The 14,258-nt window shown below is 68.0% G+C and overlaps 1 protein-coding gene across 4 annotated transcripts in view; it reads left to right on the top strand.

Moving 5' to 3' along the window:
• ADAMTS7 (ADAM metallopeptidase with thrombospondin type 1 motif 7) overlaps positions 1-12,880 on the top strand; it is a 40,439-nt gene extending 27,559 nt beyond the window's left edge. For 3 of the 4 annotated variants that reach the window (XM_032341873.1, XM_032341872.1, XM_032341870.1), the window contains exons 11-25: positions 15-160; positions 1,277-1,446; positions 1,629-1,762; positions 2,599-2,719; positions 3,727-3,971; positions 4,147-4,288; positions 5,836-5,962; positions 6,230-6,443; positions 6,755-7,586; positions 7,713-8,116; positions 8,966-9,118; positions 9,415-9,588; positions 9,677-9,823; positions 10,385-10,547; positions 12,522-12,880. In XM_032341873.1, the coding sequence (XP_032197764.1) occupies positions 15-160; positions 1,277-1,446; positions 1,629-1,762; positions 2,599-2,719; positions 3,727-3,971; positions 4,147-4,288; positions 5,836-5,962; positions 6,230-6,443; positions 6,755-7,586; positions 7,713-8,116; positions 8,966-9,118; positions 9,415-9,588; positions 9,677-9,823; positions 10,385-10,547; positions 12,522-12,679 (3,330 nt within the window). In that variant the 3' untranslated portion in view covers positions 12,680-12,880. Of the gene's footprint in view, positions 1-14; positions 161-1,276; positions 1,447-1,628; positions 1,763-2,598; positions 2,720-3,726; positions 3,972-4,146; positions 4,289-5,835; positions 5,963-6,229; positions 6,444-6,754; positions 8,117-8,965; positions 9,119-9,414; positions 9,589-9,676; positions 9,824-10,384; positions 10,548-12,521 lie in introns of all 4 variants that reach the window. The other variant, XM_032341869.1, reaches the window with a different exon arrangement.
• The last annotated feature ends 1,378 nt before the right edge of the window (positions 12,881-14,258 follow it).

Raw genomic sequence — 14,258 nt, 5'->3', positions numbered from 1 at the left:
CCCGTCTGTCTCAGTGGTGTCTGAACGGGGAGTGCGTGCCCGTCAGCTTCCGGCCCGAGGCTGTGGATGGCGGCTGGTCGGGCTGGAGCGCCTGGTCAGTCTGCTCGCGGAGCTGCGGCATGGGTGTGCAGAGTGCTGAGCGGCAGTGCACGCAACCCGTGTGAGTGCGGGGCTGGGGACACCAGGGGCGGGTAGGATGGGGCGCCCTGAGCAGAGTCAGCCCCAGCCTCCTGCGCTCCGGAGTGTCCCCACAGAGACCACGTCTAGAGTATCCAGGGCCACCTTGGGTCACTCAGAGGGCATCGCGGAGGCAGCAGAGTCCCGGTGCTGGCCACAGTGCAGAGAGTGGAGTGGCAAGGCCCAGCAGCTCAGGAACTGGCTGGAGGGAGGTTAGACCCTGGACCTTAGAGGGATCAGGGTTCAAATCCCCTGTCTACCCCTCCTCTGGGTCTCAGTTTCCAGGGAAACTGTACTCTGGGGTGACTGCAGCAGGCAGCCCCAGCAGAGCTAAAGCATGAAAACCCCAACTGGTCAGTGGGAAGGGCATAGTAAGGACTCACATCACAAGTGCCTGTGGGTCTGAGACCAGAGGGGACAGCAATGTGCCCTGGGACAAGTGACTTCATCTCTCTGGGCCTCAGTTTCCCCACCTATAAAGGGTGATCTGAAGAATCAGGACAGGCTGAGCCAGTGGTAGTGCGAACCAAGGAGCTCCCTGGCTCCTTCGGACGAGCCCTCTTGGTGAGGCTGCCCTTCCCGGTGCGGGACTCAGAGCCGGCCCGGTCTCGGCATCCTGGCCTGGACTGGGTTGGGGACAGCCACCCTGGCCCAGATGAGGGTGGGGTTCAGGTGCTGTGCTTGCGGGGGCTACCAGGAAGGAGTCTGCAGGCATGGGGGATCCTTGGGACCCTGGGTCTCCTGGGCCAGAGATGGGGTGCTGGCCCCTCCCCAGCTTGTCCCAGGCTCCCGCCAGTGCTCTGCATGGGCAGCCCTGTCCCCGTTTGACAGGCGAGCAGACTGCAGCCCAGACAGGGCCGAAGACATGCCCAGGGGTGCACTACAGGGTGGGGGCGGAGGCAGCTTCTGGCAGCCCCGGTTCCCCCCGCAATCTTGTAGGTGCTCACATGCAGGGAGAGGGTCTGGGCCAGAGCCGGGAGCGGCGGGCGTTGGGAGTCCCCGGAATCCCCAGAGTCAGCCCGAGGGCTTGCTCCCAGAACCAGGTACACCGTCAGCGCTCACTGTGTGCTCCCTCGGCCCCACCTGGCTCTCCCCACAGGCCCAAATACAAAGGCAAGTACTGCGTGGGCGAGCGGAAGCGCTTCCGCCTGTGCAGCCTGCAGGCCTGCCCGCCCGGCCACCCCTCCTTCCGCCAGGTGCAGTGCAGCCGCTTCGACGCCATGCCTTACAAGGGCCGGCTGTACACGTGGGTGCCCGTGGTCAATGACGGTGAGTCCTGCTGCCCACGGGCCACAGCAGCCCCGGGGGCCGGGTCCTGGGGGCCCGAGATCACCCACCCCAGCGCGGGGCCCCACTCCCCCGCGATCAGCCTGGCTGAGAGCCAGCCACCCCAGGGCCTCCCTGACTCCCACCTTGGTTGTCCCTCATGTGTCCTCTGCTTGGGGCCCCAGTGAACCCCTGTGAGCTGCATTGCCGCCCGTCCAACGAGTACTTTGCTGTGAAGCTGCGGGACGCTGTGGTAGACGGCACCCCCTGCCACCCGGGCCAGCCCGGCCACGACCTCTGCATCAACGGCATCTGCAAGGTGTGCCTGAGCTGGAAGAGCGTTTCCCCCACCAGCCCCCAGTGGGTTCCCCCCAACCTCCCCTGCGCCGGGTTCCCTGCTGGCCCCGCCCCTCCCCAGACTGTGCTATGGGCTTCCCAGCTCTGCCATCCCATGAGCAGGGACCCTCTCCCCCCCCCCCCCCCCCCCCGTCCACCATCCACGGCCTGTACTGCACAACCCCCGCCGGGAAGCTGGTCCCCAGCCATGGCCCCGTGCCCTTCTGCATCCATGACCCCAGGCAGCGGATCTCTCTGTCCTAGAAAGGCAGCCCATTCCTGCTTCCATATCACGGGGTTCACTGAGGCCACTGCAGGGACCTGCGGGGCTCGGGCTGGCTGAGTGCGTCAGTGTTTGCTGGTGACACGGCCTCTTCTTTCCAGCACCAGCAGTGGCCTGTCCTCCTCACCTGTGTCCCTCTCTCCCTGCTGTCCCTGCCTTGCAGCCCCTGGGGTTGGGGAGCAGCAGGGAGGTGCTCGCCCAGGGCCTTTGACATTGATCCCTACTTCTGGGAGACTCGTGTCCACCCTGGGTGGACGTCCCTGGGGTGGCCGTGCCCTGCCTGCTCTCTATTCACAAAACGTGCCCTCCTGTGCTACATGCCCCTCAGCGTGGCTTTACAGCCAGGACGGACCTCCCCGATTCTCACTGGGGAAGTACCCTCAGGGAGGCAAAGGGTCCCGCCTGAGGCCAGAGGGCACGACCGGTGGGCAGGTCTTGTGAGGAGGCCCCTCCTCCCTGCTCTGGCAGACCCGGCAGCTGGAGCCGGGGCCCGGGGCTGGCGGCCGGCACGAGGGCCTCCCTCCCGTGTATTCCAGAATGTGGGCTGTGACTTCAAGATCGACTCCAGGGCCGTCGAGGACCGCTGTGGCGTGTGTCACGGCAACGGCTCCACCTGTCACACTGTGAGCAGGACCTTCGAGGAGTCTGAGGGCCTGGGTACGGGCTGACACCCCTGGTCGGGGGAGCTCCTAGGTCGGTGTCCCCTCCTTGGCCCCTGGGGTTCCCACCCAGCCTAGAGATGAGAAGCAGGGAAGCCGCCCAGGCGGTCCTGGCAGTTGTTGGGGCGCCTTGGCCCTGATGCAGAACTGTCTTCAGAGGGCGTCCTCCTGCCTGGGGACCCCGGGTTGGCTGATTGGGGTGATTACGGATGGCCCCAGGCCTTTCAGAGGGCTCCTCCCTTCTGGGGAGGCTTCAGAGACCCCCAGCACCACTCCCACATCCCCAGGTTTGTTTCACAGACACTGCTTGAGTGCCTACTGTGTGCTAGGTGAGGAGGGCACAGAAGCGAGGAGCTCGCGGTCTGGGGAGTGGCCTAAGCATTTAGTGTGCAGCGTTTAGTTTAGGCTGAGAGCGCTGTGGAAGGAGGTCCTGACCGGGGGCATCCTCAGGGACTTCCTGGTGGAGGTGGCAGGTTAGCTGAATCACAAAAGGCTCAGGGGTGGTGGGAGAGGTGTTGCACTGGGAAGAAAGAGCCGGAGGCGCATCTCTCTCCAGGACCGTGAGGGTCGGGGTGCTGTGGGCTCTGAGTGCCGGGCCAGGACACCCAGCTGCAGCCCACAGAGTCCAAGGCACGTTACTTCGTTCCTTGGGCCTCAGTCTCCCCATCTGTCAGACGGGGGTGACGGCGGTACCCGTGCCCTAGGGGGAAGCATGTGCAGTCTGTGAAAGGACAGTGAGCCTGGCAGCGAGGACAGTGTCCAGGGGAAGGGCCAGGCTGGTGGCACGGACCGCAGCCCGGTGTCCAGGAGGGGATGAACGCGTGGGTCCCGGTGGCAGGACTTCAGGGGCCTTCGGAGGTTTGCTAGGTGACCTAGGACAGAGGGATGCCTCTGCCTTTTGTGGATCTCAGAATCTTGAGCTCTTGGTGGAAGCAGCAGCCTGGGGGGCCGGGAAGAGAGGGGACGACCACGCCCCTTACCCTCGGCACCGCGCCTGGCCCACAGGCTACGTGGATGTGGGGCTGATCCCGGCCGGTGCCCGTGAGATCCGCATCGAGGAGGTGGCGGAGGCCGCCAACTTCCTGGCCCTGCGCGGCGAGGACCCCGAGAAGTACTTCCTGAACGGCGGCTGGACCATCCAGTGGGCCGGCATCTACCGGGTGGCCGGCACCACCTTCACGTACGGGCGCATCGGCAACTGGGAGAACCTCACATCCGCCGGCCCCACCCTCGAGCCCGTCTGGATCCAGGTGCCTGCGGCCTGGGACTCGATGGGGGAACAGGGGCGGGGCCTGAGGGGTCCAGCCCATCCCCCTCCCCGCCCGGCCTGGCGGCTCAGAGTGGTTGGGCTCTGCTCCTTGGGGATGGCTGTGAGGATGGGTGGCGGGACGCCTGGTGCTCATGGCCCTCGCCCGCCGCCCCCAGCTGCTGTTCCAGGAGCGCAACCCCGGGGTGCGCTACGAGTACACCATCCAACGGGAGGCGGACGGCCCTGGCCAGGTCGAGCCGCCCGAGTTCTCCTGGAGCTACGGGCCCTGGACCCAGTGCACGGTCACCTGCGGCACAGGTGAGGACGGGTCGGCCCGGGGTCAATGGGCAGCGGGGCCGGCTTCCGCCTCCAGCTCAGAGCTGGTTGGCGAGCGCCCACGGACTGGAACGCCGGCCTCCGGACGCCCGCAGCCCCGCATCTGGAGTGGGGCTGCTGAGGAGCCGCGTCTGACGGGCCTGCCGGGATGGGGCAAGGCCGGCCCCGTGCTGAATGCAGCCCCCAGAGAGGCCGCGGCCGGCCCACCCTTTGCTCTCCCCCGACGGGCCTCCTGCCTGTGTCTCTGCCCCGTGCCAGAGACCCGACCCAAGGCCCCCGTGAGTGTGGGCCCCGGGCCTCCCCCAGCTCTTGCGGCAGACAGGCTGCCGCCCCAGGCACCCCCACTGCCCCTCAGTGTCCGGGGAGCTTGGCATCGGGAATCCAGGACAACTGAACGTTCCCAAAAGCGCTCGTTTGATGATAAGATGAACACTGGCCCCCCCCCGAACCCTGGCGCAAATCTTCAAAAGCCATTGGAAGGCTCTTGTGCCACATAAGCATCCCTAAACTTACAACCATGAAAACAAATCCACTGGACAAACTAGACGCCGGGGCCTTGCTCGTGGAGTGGTGGCGGCGGTTGGGGGTGCGTGCTGAGCTGTGAGTGCGGTCCCTGGCCCTGGCTGGCTGGAGCGGCTCAGGCCCCGGGGCGTGGTCCAAGCCGGCAGGATGGCCTGGGGTGCCCTTAAGGACCCAGGAGCTTCCTCCTGTCAGTGAGTCCCTCTCACACCTGCAGAGATGGCTCTCTCCTGGCCTCTTGTGCTCCAGGCAGGAAGGAGGGGCCTGGGGTTAACCCCCATGGGGGGACTTGTGCCCTCTTCTCCCTGGAAGGACTGTGCCCCAGACCTCCCTCAGTGCACGGGCACTACAGCAGGGGCCCACGGTTACCTTGCACAGCAGAATTATGTTAGGGAGGGAGTGGGTAGGAGGTGGGAGGCTCAGGCTGAGGAGATCCACTCTCCTGGGCTGTGAGGGAAGCAGGAATGAAGGCAGAGCCTGCTAGAGGGGGTCCTGCTGCTGGAGATGGTGTGGGGGTGCGTGGGAAGGTGAGCGGCACAGCCGTGCAAAGACCCAGAGGCAGGTGGTGGCAGGGACTGTGGGGCTGGAGAGGAATGTCTGTCTGCTGGAGGGGAGGAGAGGTCTGATGAGTTTCCTTGCGGCTCCCCCTTTTCTGAGCACGGACCCTGCTGGGAGGGAGGCGCTCAGGCCGGGGTTGGGTTTGCAGGACCCCATGATGTCCTCCCTCGCTGGCGGCTTCGAGGCAGGTATTACTGCTACAGACAAAGACGCTGAGGTTCAGAGAGGCCCAGGGAGCTGCCCAAGGCCTCCCAGCTCGGAAGCCAGGGGGCTGGCCACCGTCCCCTGAGCCTGCACACTCTGCTCCCCCTCCAGGGCCAGAGGTGAAGGCCAGGAGGACTTGCTCTGGGAGTGACTAGCAGAGTGGGTGTGGGCTTGTGTTGGGGTGCAGGGCAGTTCAGGTGGGGGGCACCCTCGGTGCCAGGCTGAGGCTGAGCCCCCACGGCCCCCAGGTGTGCAGAGGCAAAGCGTGCACTGCATCAAGCGACAGGCAGGGCCCGTGGACGAGAGACACTGTGACCCCCTGAGCCGGCCTGACGACAGGCAGCAGAAGTGCAATGAGGAGCCCTGCCCAGCCCGGTGAGCCAGGCCCCCACTGCCCCCTCTCCTGGGGACCCCAGCGGAGCAGAGGGAACAGGGCAAGGCCTCTCTTCCCAAGCCCTGGGGGTGATTGCCCCCGCCCCGCCCGGCCTTCCCAGGACATCCCAGGTGTTGTGTGTGCGGGGGGCTCAGATGGGCTCGGGACTTGCCCGGCTCCCCCAGCCACCTGCCGAGAGGGGGAGGAACACGGGGGGCTGCGCCCTGAGCCGTGGGGACCCCGACGCTGACAGCCCGGGTGCCCGGCAGGTGGTGGGCAGGGGAGTGGCAGCAGTGCTCCAGCTCCTGCGGCCCCGGGGGCCTCTCCCGCCGCGCTGTGCTCTGCATCCAGAGTGTGGGGCTGGACGAGCAGAGTGCCCTGGAGCCGCCCGCCTGCGCCCACCTCCCCCAGCCACCTGCCGAGACCCCTTGCAACCGCCACGTGCCCTGTCCGGCCACCTGGGCCGTGGGGGACTGGTCTCAGGTGAGCATCAGCACGGGAGGGCCCGGCCCCAGCTCCGCCATGGGGCTTGGGCTATGGGCAGGTGGAGGCCGTCTTCAGGGGGCCCTGACCTCGAGGCCCCCATGGCGGGAGGGAGGGAGGCATTCCCCGGCTGGCCTGTGTCCCCATAGCCCCGGGGACAAGGGTGCCCCGGCAACCCGCTGCCACCACCGGGCATGGTCTTGAGTTGGACGGGGCCAGAGAGAGCGGGCCGAGACCTTGAGCAGGGGCAGGTACCCCACTGGGCCCCAGTTTCCCCTGGTCTGTGCCCCTCAGCCTGGTTTCCTCTGCAGTGCTCGGCGACGTGTGGGGAGGCCACTCAGCACCGAAGTGTCTTCTGTACCAACAACACCGGCGTCCCCTGCGATGAGGCCCAGCGGCCAGCTGCTGGGGCCCCCTGTTCCCTGCCGCCTTGTCCTCGGGGCCCGGACCCCGAAGGCTCAGGCAGCGGCTCCCCCAGCCACGAGCTCTTCAATGAGGTCGACTTCTTCCCCGACCACCTGGCCTCACACCCTCTGCTCCCCTCACCCTTTGAGCCGGCTAGCATGGACAACGCCATCAAGGAGGACCCGGAGCCGGGCCCGCCGGGGCCCGTGTTTGTGGACGATTTCTACTATGACTACAACTTCATTAACTTCCACGAGGACCTGTCCTATGGGCCCTTCAACGAGCCAGACGCAGACCTGGCAGGGGCAGGGGACGGGACACCCCCACCCCTGAACAGTCCTGCCGAGTCCCCCACAGGCACCCCCCTGCCGGCCTCCGAGCCTCCTGGGACCGCAAAGGAAGACGCACTGGGAGACGGGACCCCTGCCCCTTGGCCCAGCCAGGCTGGCCGCTCTCTGGCCCCACCCTCGGAGCAGGCCCCTGGGAACCCCCTGGTCAATTTCTTACCTGAGGAGGACACCCCCACCGAGGCCCCAGACTTGGGGTTCCCTAGCTGGCCCTGGATCCCTGCTTTAATCGGTGGCATGGAGACACCTGCTGCCCCTGGGGGCCAAAACAGGCTCCCCGGAGGGGAAGACGGGCGGAGCCAGCCGAACCCCCCACGCTGGCAGGGGGCCAACGAGCTCTCTGAGGACGAGGAGGAAGACTTAGACCCCCGAACAACCAGCCTGCCCCAAGGGCCCCGCCTCACGTCTCCCCCTTCACCCTCCTTTAGCACCAGCCGTGCTTCCCCCCGTCCTGACACAGGAGATCTGGGGACGGTGGGGACCGTGGCCTGGGAACCAGTTCTGGGTGGTGGCCAAGGCCCCGTGGACACCAAGCTGTTGCCCCCCATCGGGGGAGCTCCTTCCCCTCCTGCCCCAGCCACTCTGCCAGCCACCTGGGGCAGGGCCGGCCCCCTGGAACCGGGCACTCCCACCCCTTCAGCCCCGTGGGACCTGCAGACCGCAGCTGTGCCAGGAACCTTCCTTCCGATGCCCACCCCTGGCCTCGAGCACCCATTTTGGGGGCTGGCCCCAGGACCTGTGGGCCAGCCTGAAGGCCCTGGCTCTGAGGCGCCCCCGAGCCCCGTGCTGCTGCCTGCACCGGCTCAGGACAGTTCGGCCAACAGCAGCAGAGTCCCCGAGGCCGAGCCCCTGGACCCCAGCCTGGCCGAGGACGGGCCACCAGCCGGGAATGCCAGCTGGGAGGTGGGAAACTGGAGCGAGGTAAGGCGCTGGGGTTGAGTAGGCCCTGCTGACCGCGCACTCGTCGGGAAACGGCCCTGCCTCCCAGACGTGTGGTGATGCCGGGATCCGGGGACCGGACGCCCGTGGCCCCACATCATCCTGTTGTCCTCCGTGTGCTCCCGGGGGCCGTCGGTCCTCAGCCTCAGGTTCCCATGTGAGCAGTAAGGGGGGCGAGGGGCCCCTCTGCCAGTCTCAGGGTCTCCCGAGGTCTGTGCCGGAGAAGATGGGGCCGCAGTGCAGGGAAGGCGGAGTTGCACCGGAGCGCGGCAGCCGGGACCCTGACCCTCAGACTCTAGCTTGCTTGCGCCCGGTGCTGCCCGGCACAGCTGTGCTGGTATGGAAGCCCTTCTGGGGCCCCCAGGCCCAGTGGGCTCCCCCGGGGCCAGTGGGGTTCAGCCCAGCTTCTCCAGGGGCCACTCAGGCTCTCGCCACCGGGAGCCCCCTTGGGGCCCCACCCTGCTCGGTCAGGGGCCGCGAGGTCTGAACTTGACGGACAGAGGCTGAAGGGCGCCCGCACATCATCCCTGTGGAAGTTGTGTCCAGACACCTCATTTTGGGGTGGGGAGGGACAGGCAGGGACTCCACGAGGGATCCAGACTCCCTTCCTAGGGGATTTTGGGGAGCAGTGAACCTGGTCGTGACCGCGGGGCCCCCTCCTGTGTCCCCGTGAGTGTGGACAGTTGCGTCTCCTTGGAGGCGGGTGGAAGAGCTCATTCTGCAGATGGGGAAGGCGAGGCGCTGGCTCCCCCGCGCCCCGATGGGTGGCCCCGGCTGGGGGGGCACGGGGAGGTGCCCGCCCTCACGCCTGTGCCCCGGCCCCGGTCCTAGTGCTCCACCACCTGTGGCCTGGGTGCCGTCTGGAGGTCCGTGCGCTGTAGCTCCGGCCGCGAGGATGACTGCCCTCCCGCTGGCCGGCCCCAGCCCGCCCGCCGCTGCCACCTGAGGCCCTGTGCCGCCTGGCGCACGGGGAACTGGAGTAAGGTGTGTGGGCCTCGGGGTGCGTGCCAGGTCCACCCGGCCCCCTGTGCAGGCTGGGGCAGGGGGGCTCTGTGCCTCCGTCCTTGGGCTCGTCTGGCTGCCTCCTCCCCTTTCCCCGGGTTGCTTGGACCTGCTGTGAGCCCGTTAGCTGCTGGCTGCCCTCTCCCTCAGGGTTTCCTTGTCCCCGCCGCTCCCTTGTTTGTCCCGTCCACCTGTGCCCTGGGCGGCTGCCCTGGCTCCTGGCCAGCTCTCTCGGGGTTGGGGCATGGGGTCCGCTCACCCCACACCCCGGCCTGCAGTGCTCCCGCAGCTGTGGCGGGGGGTCCTCCGTGCGGGACGTGCAGTGTGTGGACATGCGGGACCTGCGGCCGCTGCGGCCCTTCCACTGCCAGCTGGGGCGGGCCAAGCCGCCGGCTCACCGTGCCTGCGGGCTGCAGCCCTGCCTCAGCTGGTACACCTCTTCCTGGAGGGAGGTGAGGCTGGGAGAGCCCGGGGCGGGGCGGGGGGGGTGTCCTCAGACTCTGGCCGCACCCCAGCCCTCTCCCTGCCTGTCCCTTCCAGTGCTCGGAGGCCTGTGGTGGCGGCGAGCAGCAGCGTCTGGTGACCTGCCCAGAGCCGGGCCTCTGTGAGGAGACGCTGAGACCCAACAGCACGCGGGCCTGCAACACGCACCCCTGCACGCAGTGGGTGGTGGGGCCCTGGGGCCAGGTGAGGCAGCCCGCGGGCGAGGTTAGGGTCCCGCAACCCAGGCCTCCCTCTCTCAGGAAGGAATCACCCCGTGCTGTGCACCAGGCTCTCTGGTCACCACACACGGTGGTGGCAGCCAGGCCAGGGCCCCACCATGCCGACGAAAGGAAACGGGCCGGTGCTAGGATGGGGTGCAGGGGTGAGGCCCGCAGGGCTCAGTGCTTGGAAGCAGAGGCCCGGGGCAGGCCTGACGGGGTGCAGGGGTGAGGCCTGCAGGGCTCAGTGGTTGGAAGCCTGACGGGATGGAGGGCCCTAGTGGAGGCACTTGCCACCCCCTTCTCTTGGCTGCCCATGGTTGTGGCCGGCCCTGCCGCCCTGTGTCAGGGTTTGCCCCCCACCCTCCAGGGGCTCCTGGGCCCCTCCCTGGCCCTGCAGGGCTCTGAGGGGGCGGGGCGACTGGGTGGGAGGCGGCGGGTGCAGGGACTTGCCCGGGGAAGGTACTGGCAGTGCCCCAGGGGTGCCCTGCCCCCCCCAGGTCCCAGCCTGGCCCAGGGGGACCCTCACCGCCCCCCCTCTGCGCAGTGCTCGGCGGCCTGTGGCGGCGGTGTGCAGCGGCGTCTGGTCCGGTGTGTCAATACCCAGACGGGGCTGCCCGAGGAAGACAGCGAGCAGTGCGGCCACGAGGCCTGGCCCGAGAGCTCCCAGCCGTGCGGCGCCCAGGACTGCGAGCTCACCGAGGCACCCCGTGAGTCAGTGGTGCTGTGCGCGGGGTCGGGGTGGGGAGGACCAGGAGACGGGATCCTCGGTGGCCCACAGAGGACTGTGAGGCTGCGGACTGTGAGGCTGCGGGCCAGAGCTAAGGGGCCCCAGCCTCATGGGCGCCCCACGGGCACCCCTCTCTAGGGAAGGAAGGGGGGAGGCAGCAGACACGGCCCCCAAGTCTCTGTGTGACCTCCAGCAAGCTCCCTTTCCCCCTGGTGTCCATGGCCCACTGAGTGAGGCCGGGCGTGGGTGAGCCGCCGGCCCCCATTCTGGCCGGGGGAGGGGTGCCCAGAGCATGCACTGCGGCCGCAGAAGGTGGTCTCCCTGCCAGGGTCTGGCTGGCCGCCGGCAGCTGGCTCCTTCCTGGCCAGCTACGTCCTCCTGGAAGAAGGGCCCGAGCCAGAGGTGGCCGGGGACCCGGCAGCCCAGCCTCCCCTGCGCTGCTGAGCGCAGGAAGCTGGCCCTGACTCACACCCAGGCGCCCTCCCAGCTCTGTGGCCTTGGGCTCCACTTCCTGGGCAGCCCCCGGCCTGGGCAGGGTGGGGAGAGCAGAAATCAGGTGCTGGGGGAGGGCCCAGGAGCTGCTCGGGGAGGGTGGTGCCGCATAAGACTGTCCGTGTGGGCAGCCACCATGAGGTCAGGAAGAGGGCTCAGGGGGGGCGGGGCGACTGGCCCCTCTGTCAGTGGGGGGACCCTGGCAGCTTCTGTGCCTCTCAGCCGCTGCCCCCCGCCCTGAGGATAGTCTGTGGTCATCAGGGTGGCCGTCAGTGCCTCAGGGACTTGCCCTCACCTGCCGTCTTGATGCCACGGGCTCCTGGTGGCCCTGGTCCAGGCCCAGAGGAGAGGCGGCCTTGCCACACTGCCCAGGCCTCCTCCCATCCCAGGGCCCTAGACCCCTGCAGGGGTGCCGCTTGCCCTGCCCCGACACCGGCCCCCTGCGGGACTTCCCAGCAGCGGCTACAGCACCTGCCTTCACATGGGGGCCGCCCTTCACACTGGGCTCCGGGCCACGGGAGCTTGGGGGGCTGGGCTGTCTGCTGGGAACTGAGGCCAGGGGGTCCGGTGGACTGCAGGCAGGGGGCAGGGGGGCTGGTGACGTGGCTGAACCGCCAGGTGTCCCCCATGAGGCATTCAGGGCGGAGGCTGGTGCGGGGAGGGACGCCAGGATCCTGGAGCCCCAGGATGTTTGGATGGTTTGGGAGACGTGTGGCAAGACATTAAGAAAGCCTGGAAACCCCAGAGTGTGAGGTCACCACGGTGAGCGCTGACCTAGCGTGACCCACATCAGTTTGTGGGGAGGAGGGTCGCCGGCAGAGGAGGGAACTCTCACCCCCCCCCCCCCCCCCCCGAGGTTAAGCAGCTTGCGTGAGGTCACAGCGTGAGATCAGGACGCAGCCGCTACCTCCTGCCCTCTGCCGGGCCGCTGTGCACCAGCCTTTCCTTCCCTCCTCCCCCGGGACGTCCGCGGGCGTGAGCTGGGCAGCTGGGGGCCGTCTGCGGCAGCGGGAGCAAGGCCAGGAGGCTGGAAGGGAAGCAAAGTGCTTCCCCAAATAGCTCCGATGCGCGCAGGGCGGGAGGGCAGCCTTCCTCCGTCCCTGCTCCGGAGGCCCGGGTTGTGCGGGGAGAGCCCGGGCCCGCCCGCTCTCCCTGGGCCTCGCCCGGAAGCTGAGGCTGAGGCCGACCTGGGGGGCTGCGGGGGGTCAGGAGGGATGGAGGGGGCGGCAGGCTGGCTGGCTTCTCAGGAGCACTGGAGTTGGTCGAGGTGGGGATCCCAGGGCCTTTCCTCTGGAAAGCGGGGTGTAGCCGGGACAGTTCCCCAGAGACCTGGGGGGACAGGTGGGACAAGGCCAGCGACAGTTGGAGCCCAGAGACCCTGGGAGTGGCGGGCGGCCCACTGCGGCGTCCAGGCTCCATCGTGAGGAGCCTCCCCGCCCTGCCTCCTGCCCCGTCCCCGTAGGCTGCGAGCGGGACCGTCTGTCCTTCGGCTTCTGCGAGACCCTGCGCCTGCTGGGCCGATGCCAGCTGCCCGCCATCCGCAACCAGTGCTGCCGCTCCTGTCCCACTCCGGGCGACGGAGCCCCCTCCCGCGGCCATCAGCGCGTCGCCCGCCGCTGACCAGCCCCGTCCGGGCCGCACGGATCCACCAACCCCTCACCGAGACGCACGGACCTCACGCCCCACCGGGGGCTGCACCCCGAAGGTGCTAACCCGGCCTGCTGGTGGCGGGCTGGGGACCTCTCCCCCAAGAAAAAGTATTTTTTTAACAGTTCGCATAACCTTTATTGTTATTATACATAAACGAGCACTCAGTTCTAACCTGCCGCGTGGTTTCCTCTCGCGTCGGGAGATTTCAGGGCCCGTCTCCTGCTCTCCGTCCTCCTCACGTGACCCCGAGGTGTATGGTGGCCTCCATGGGTTGTGGGGAGCAGTGGTCCTGGCCACGCTTGTTCTGTGCCCCCAGCTCAGGCCCCAGCCCTTCCCCTGCGTCCCCACCCCAGGGCCTCAGAGACCACCGTCTCACGGCCACGCCTCACGGCCACCTCAGGGAATAGGGACTGCCCCCTGGGGATGGCCTTGAGGCCTCTGGGACCCCCACGTTAACTCACCTGCACCAAAGGGAGGAGGCGGCAGCTCTGTGGAGCCTAGTGACCTCCCAGGGGTGACAGGGCTGCCGGCAGGAGCAGATGGGCGGCCTTTTGTCCCTTTCTGCTGTGGGCCCCGTGTTCAGAGATGGCTAGGCGGGTTGTAGCTGGTTCTGTCCCCCCTCCAGAGCCGGGCCCCTGAATGCGGCGGCAGGGGGCGGAGGTGCTGCAAGGGGCTTTTGGGCTTCAGCCCTGCCCTGCCAGACCCAGCCCCTCCTCTGGAAGTGGCCGTGTCGTTTGGAGCCTGCTCCCCAGTCCTGCTCCTGGGGCCTGGAATGCCCCTTCTCCAAATGGGAGACAGCGAAGTTCAGGGAGGTCCAGGCCCCCAGATGCCTGCAGGGGACACATCCTGTGACGTGCATGGTGGTTTCTGAGCTGTGTGTGGTGGGGTGAGGGCCACGTGGCCCCTTATGGCTCGCTGGGGTAGGAGGGCGCCGTGGAAAATCACTCCCCAGGGACCGAGAGCAAGAGACCCAGCAGCCGCTAAAGCCAGCTGCAAGTGCCAGCCGGTCCCTCCGAGGAAGGACGGAGGGCAGGGCTACTCCCCGGCTTCCCACTCCCCGCTCACACACAAGAGCCCTTCCAGGAACACGCCCCACGGGGCCCAAGAAGCTCCCAGCTCAGTGTGGGTCTGGCCAGGCCCTCCTGGAACCTCCCTCCCGCTAGCCGCTGTCCCTGCAGGCCCCAGGGTGGCTGCATGCAGGGACAGGTGGGCTGAAGTCACTCCGGAAAGCAAGTCTCCCGGGCCCGTGAGAGTCCCAGCATCGCCGTGCAGTTGGGGAGGAAGGGGTACCAGACTTCCTTCCTGTGTTTGCCACAGCTCCGCAGCCCCAGGAGGCCCTGCGGACCCATACTCTGTAACGGCCTCCCAGGGCCGGTGCCGTGCATGGCGGCAACCCTTCCGAGGTCGGGCCCCTCCCTCTGGGCTCCTGCCCCACGCCGAGCATGGGGGTCCCTGTCCCAGTGCTGTGACCTCAGGTACCCCTGGCCTAGCTGAGTCTGTCCCAGGAGGAGAGAGCTCAGCCCATCCTTATCCGCTGGCTCTGGAAATC

Source organism: Mustela erminea, chromosome 5, assembly GCF_009829155.1.
Source record: "Mustela erminea isolate mMusErm1 chromosome 5, mMusErm1.Pri, whole genome shotgun sequence".
Classification (NCBI taxonomy): Eukaryota; Metazoa; Chordata; class Mammalia; order Carnivora; family Mustelidae; genus Mustela; species Mustela erminea.
Note: the sequence above shows the minus strand (reverse complement) of the source record. Positions and strands in the feature narration are given on the sequence as shown.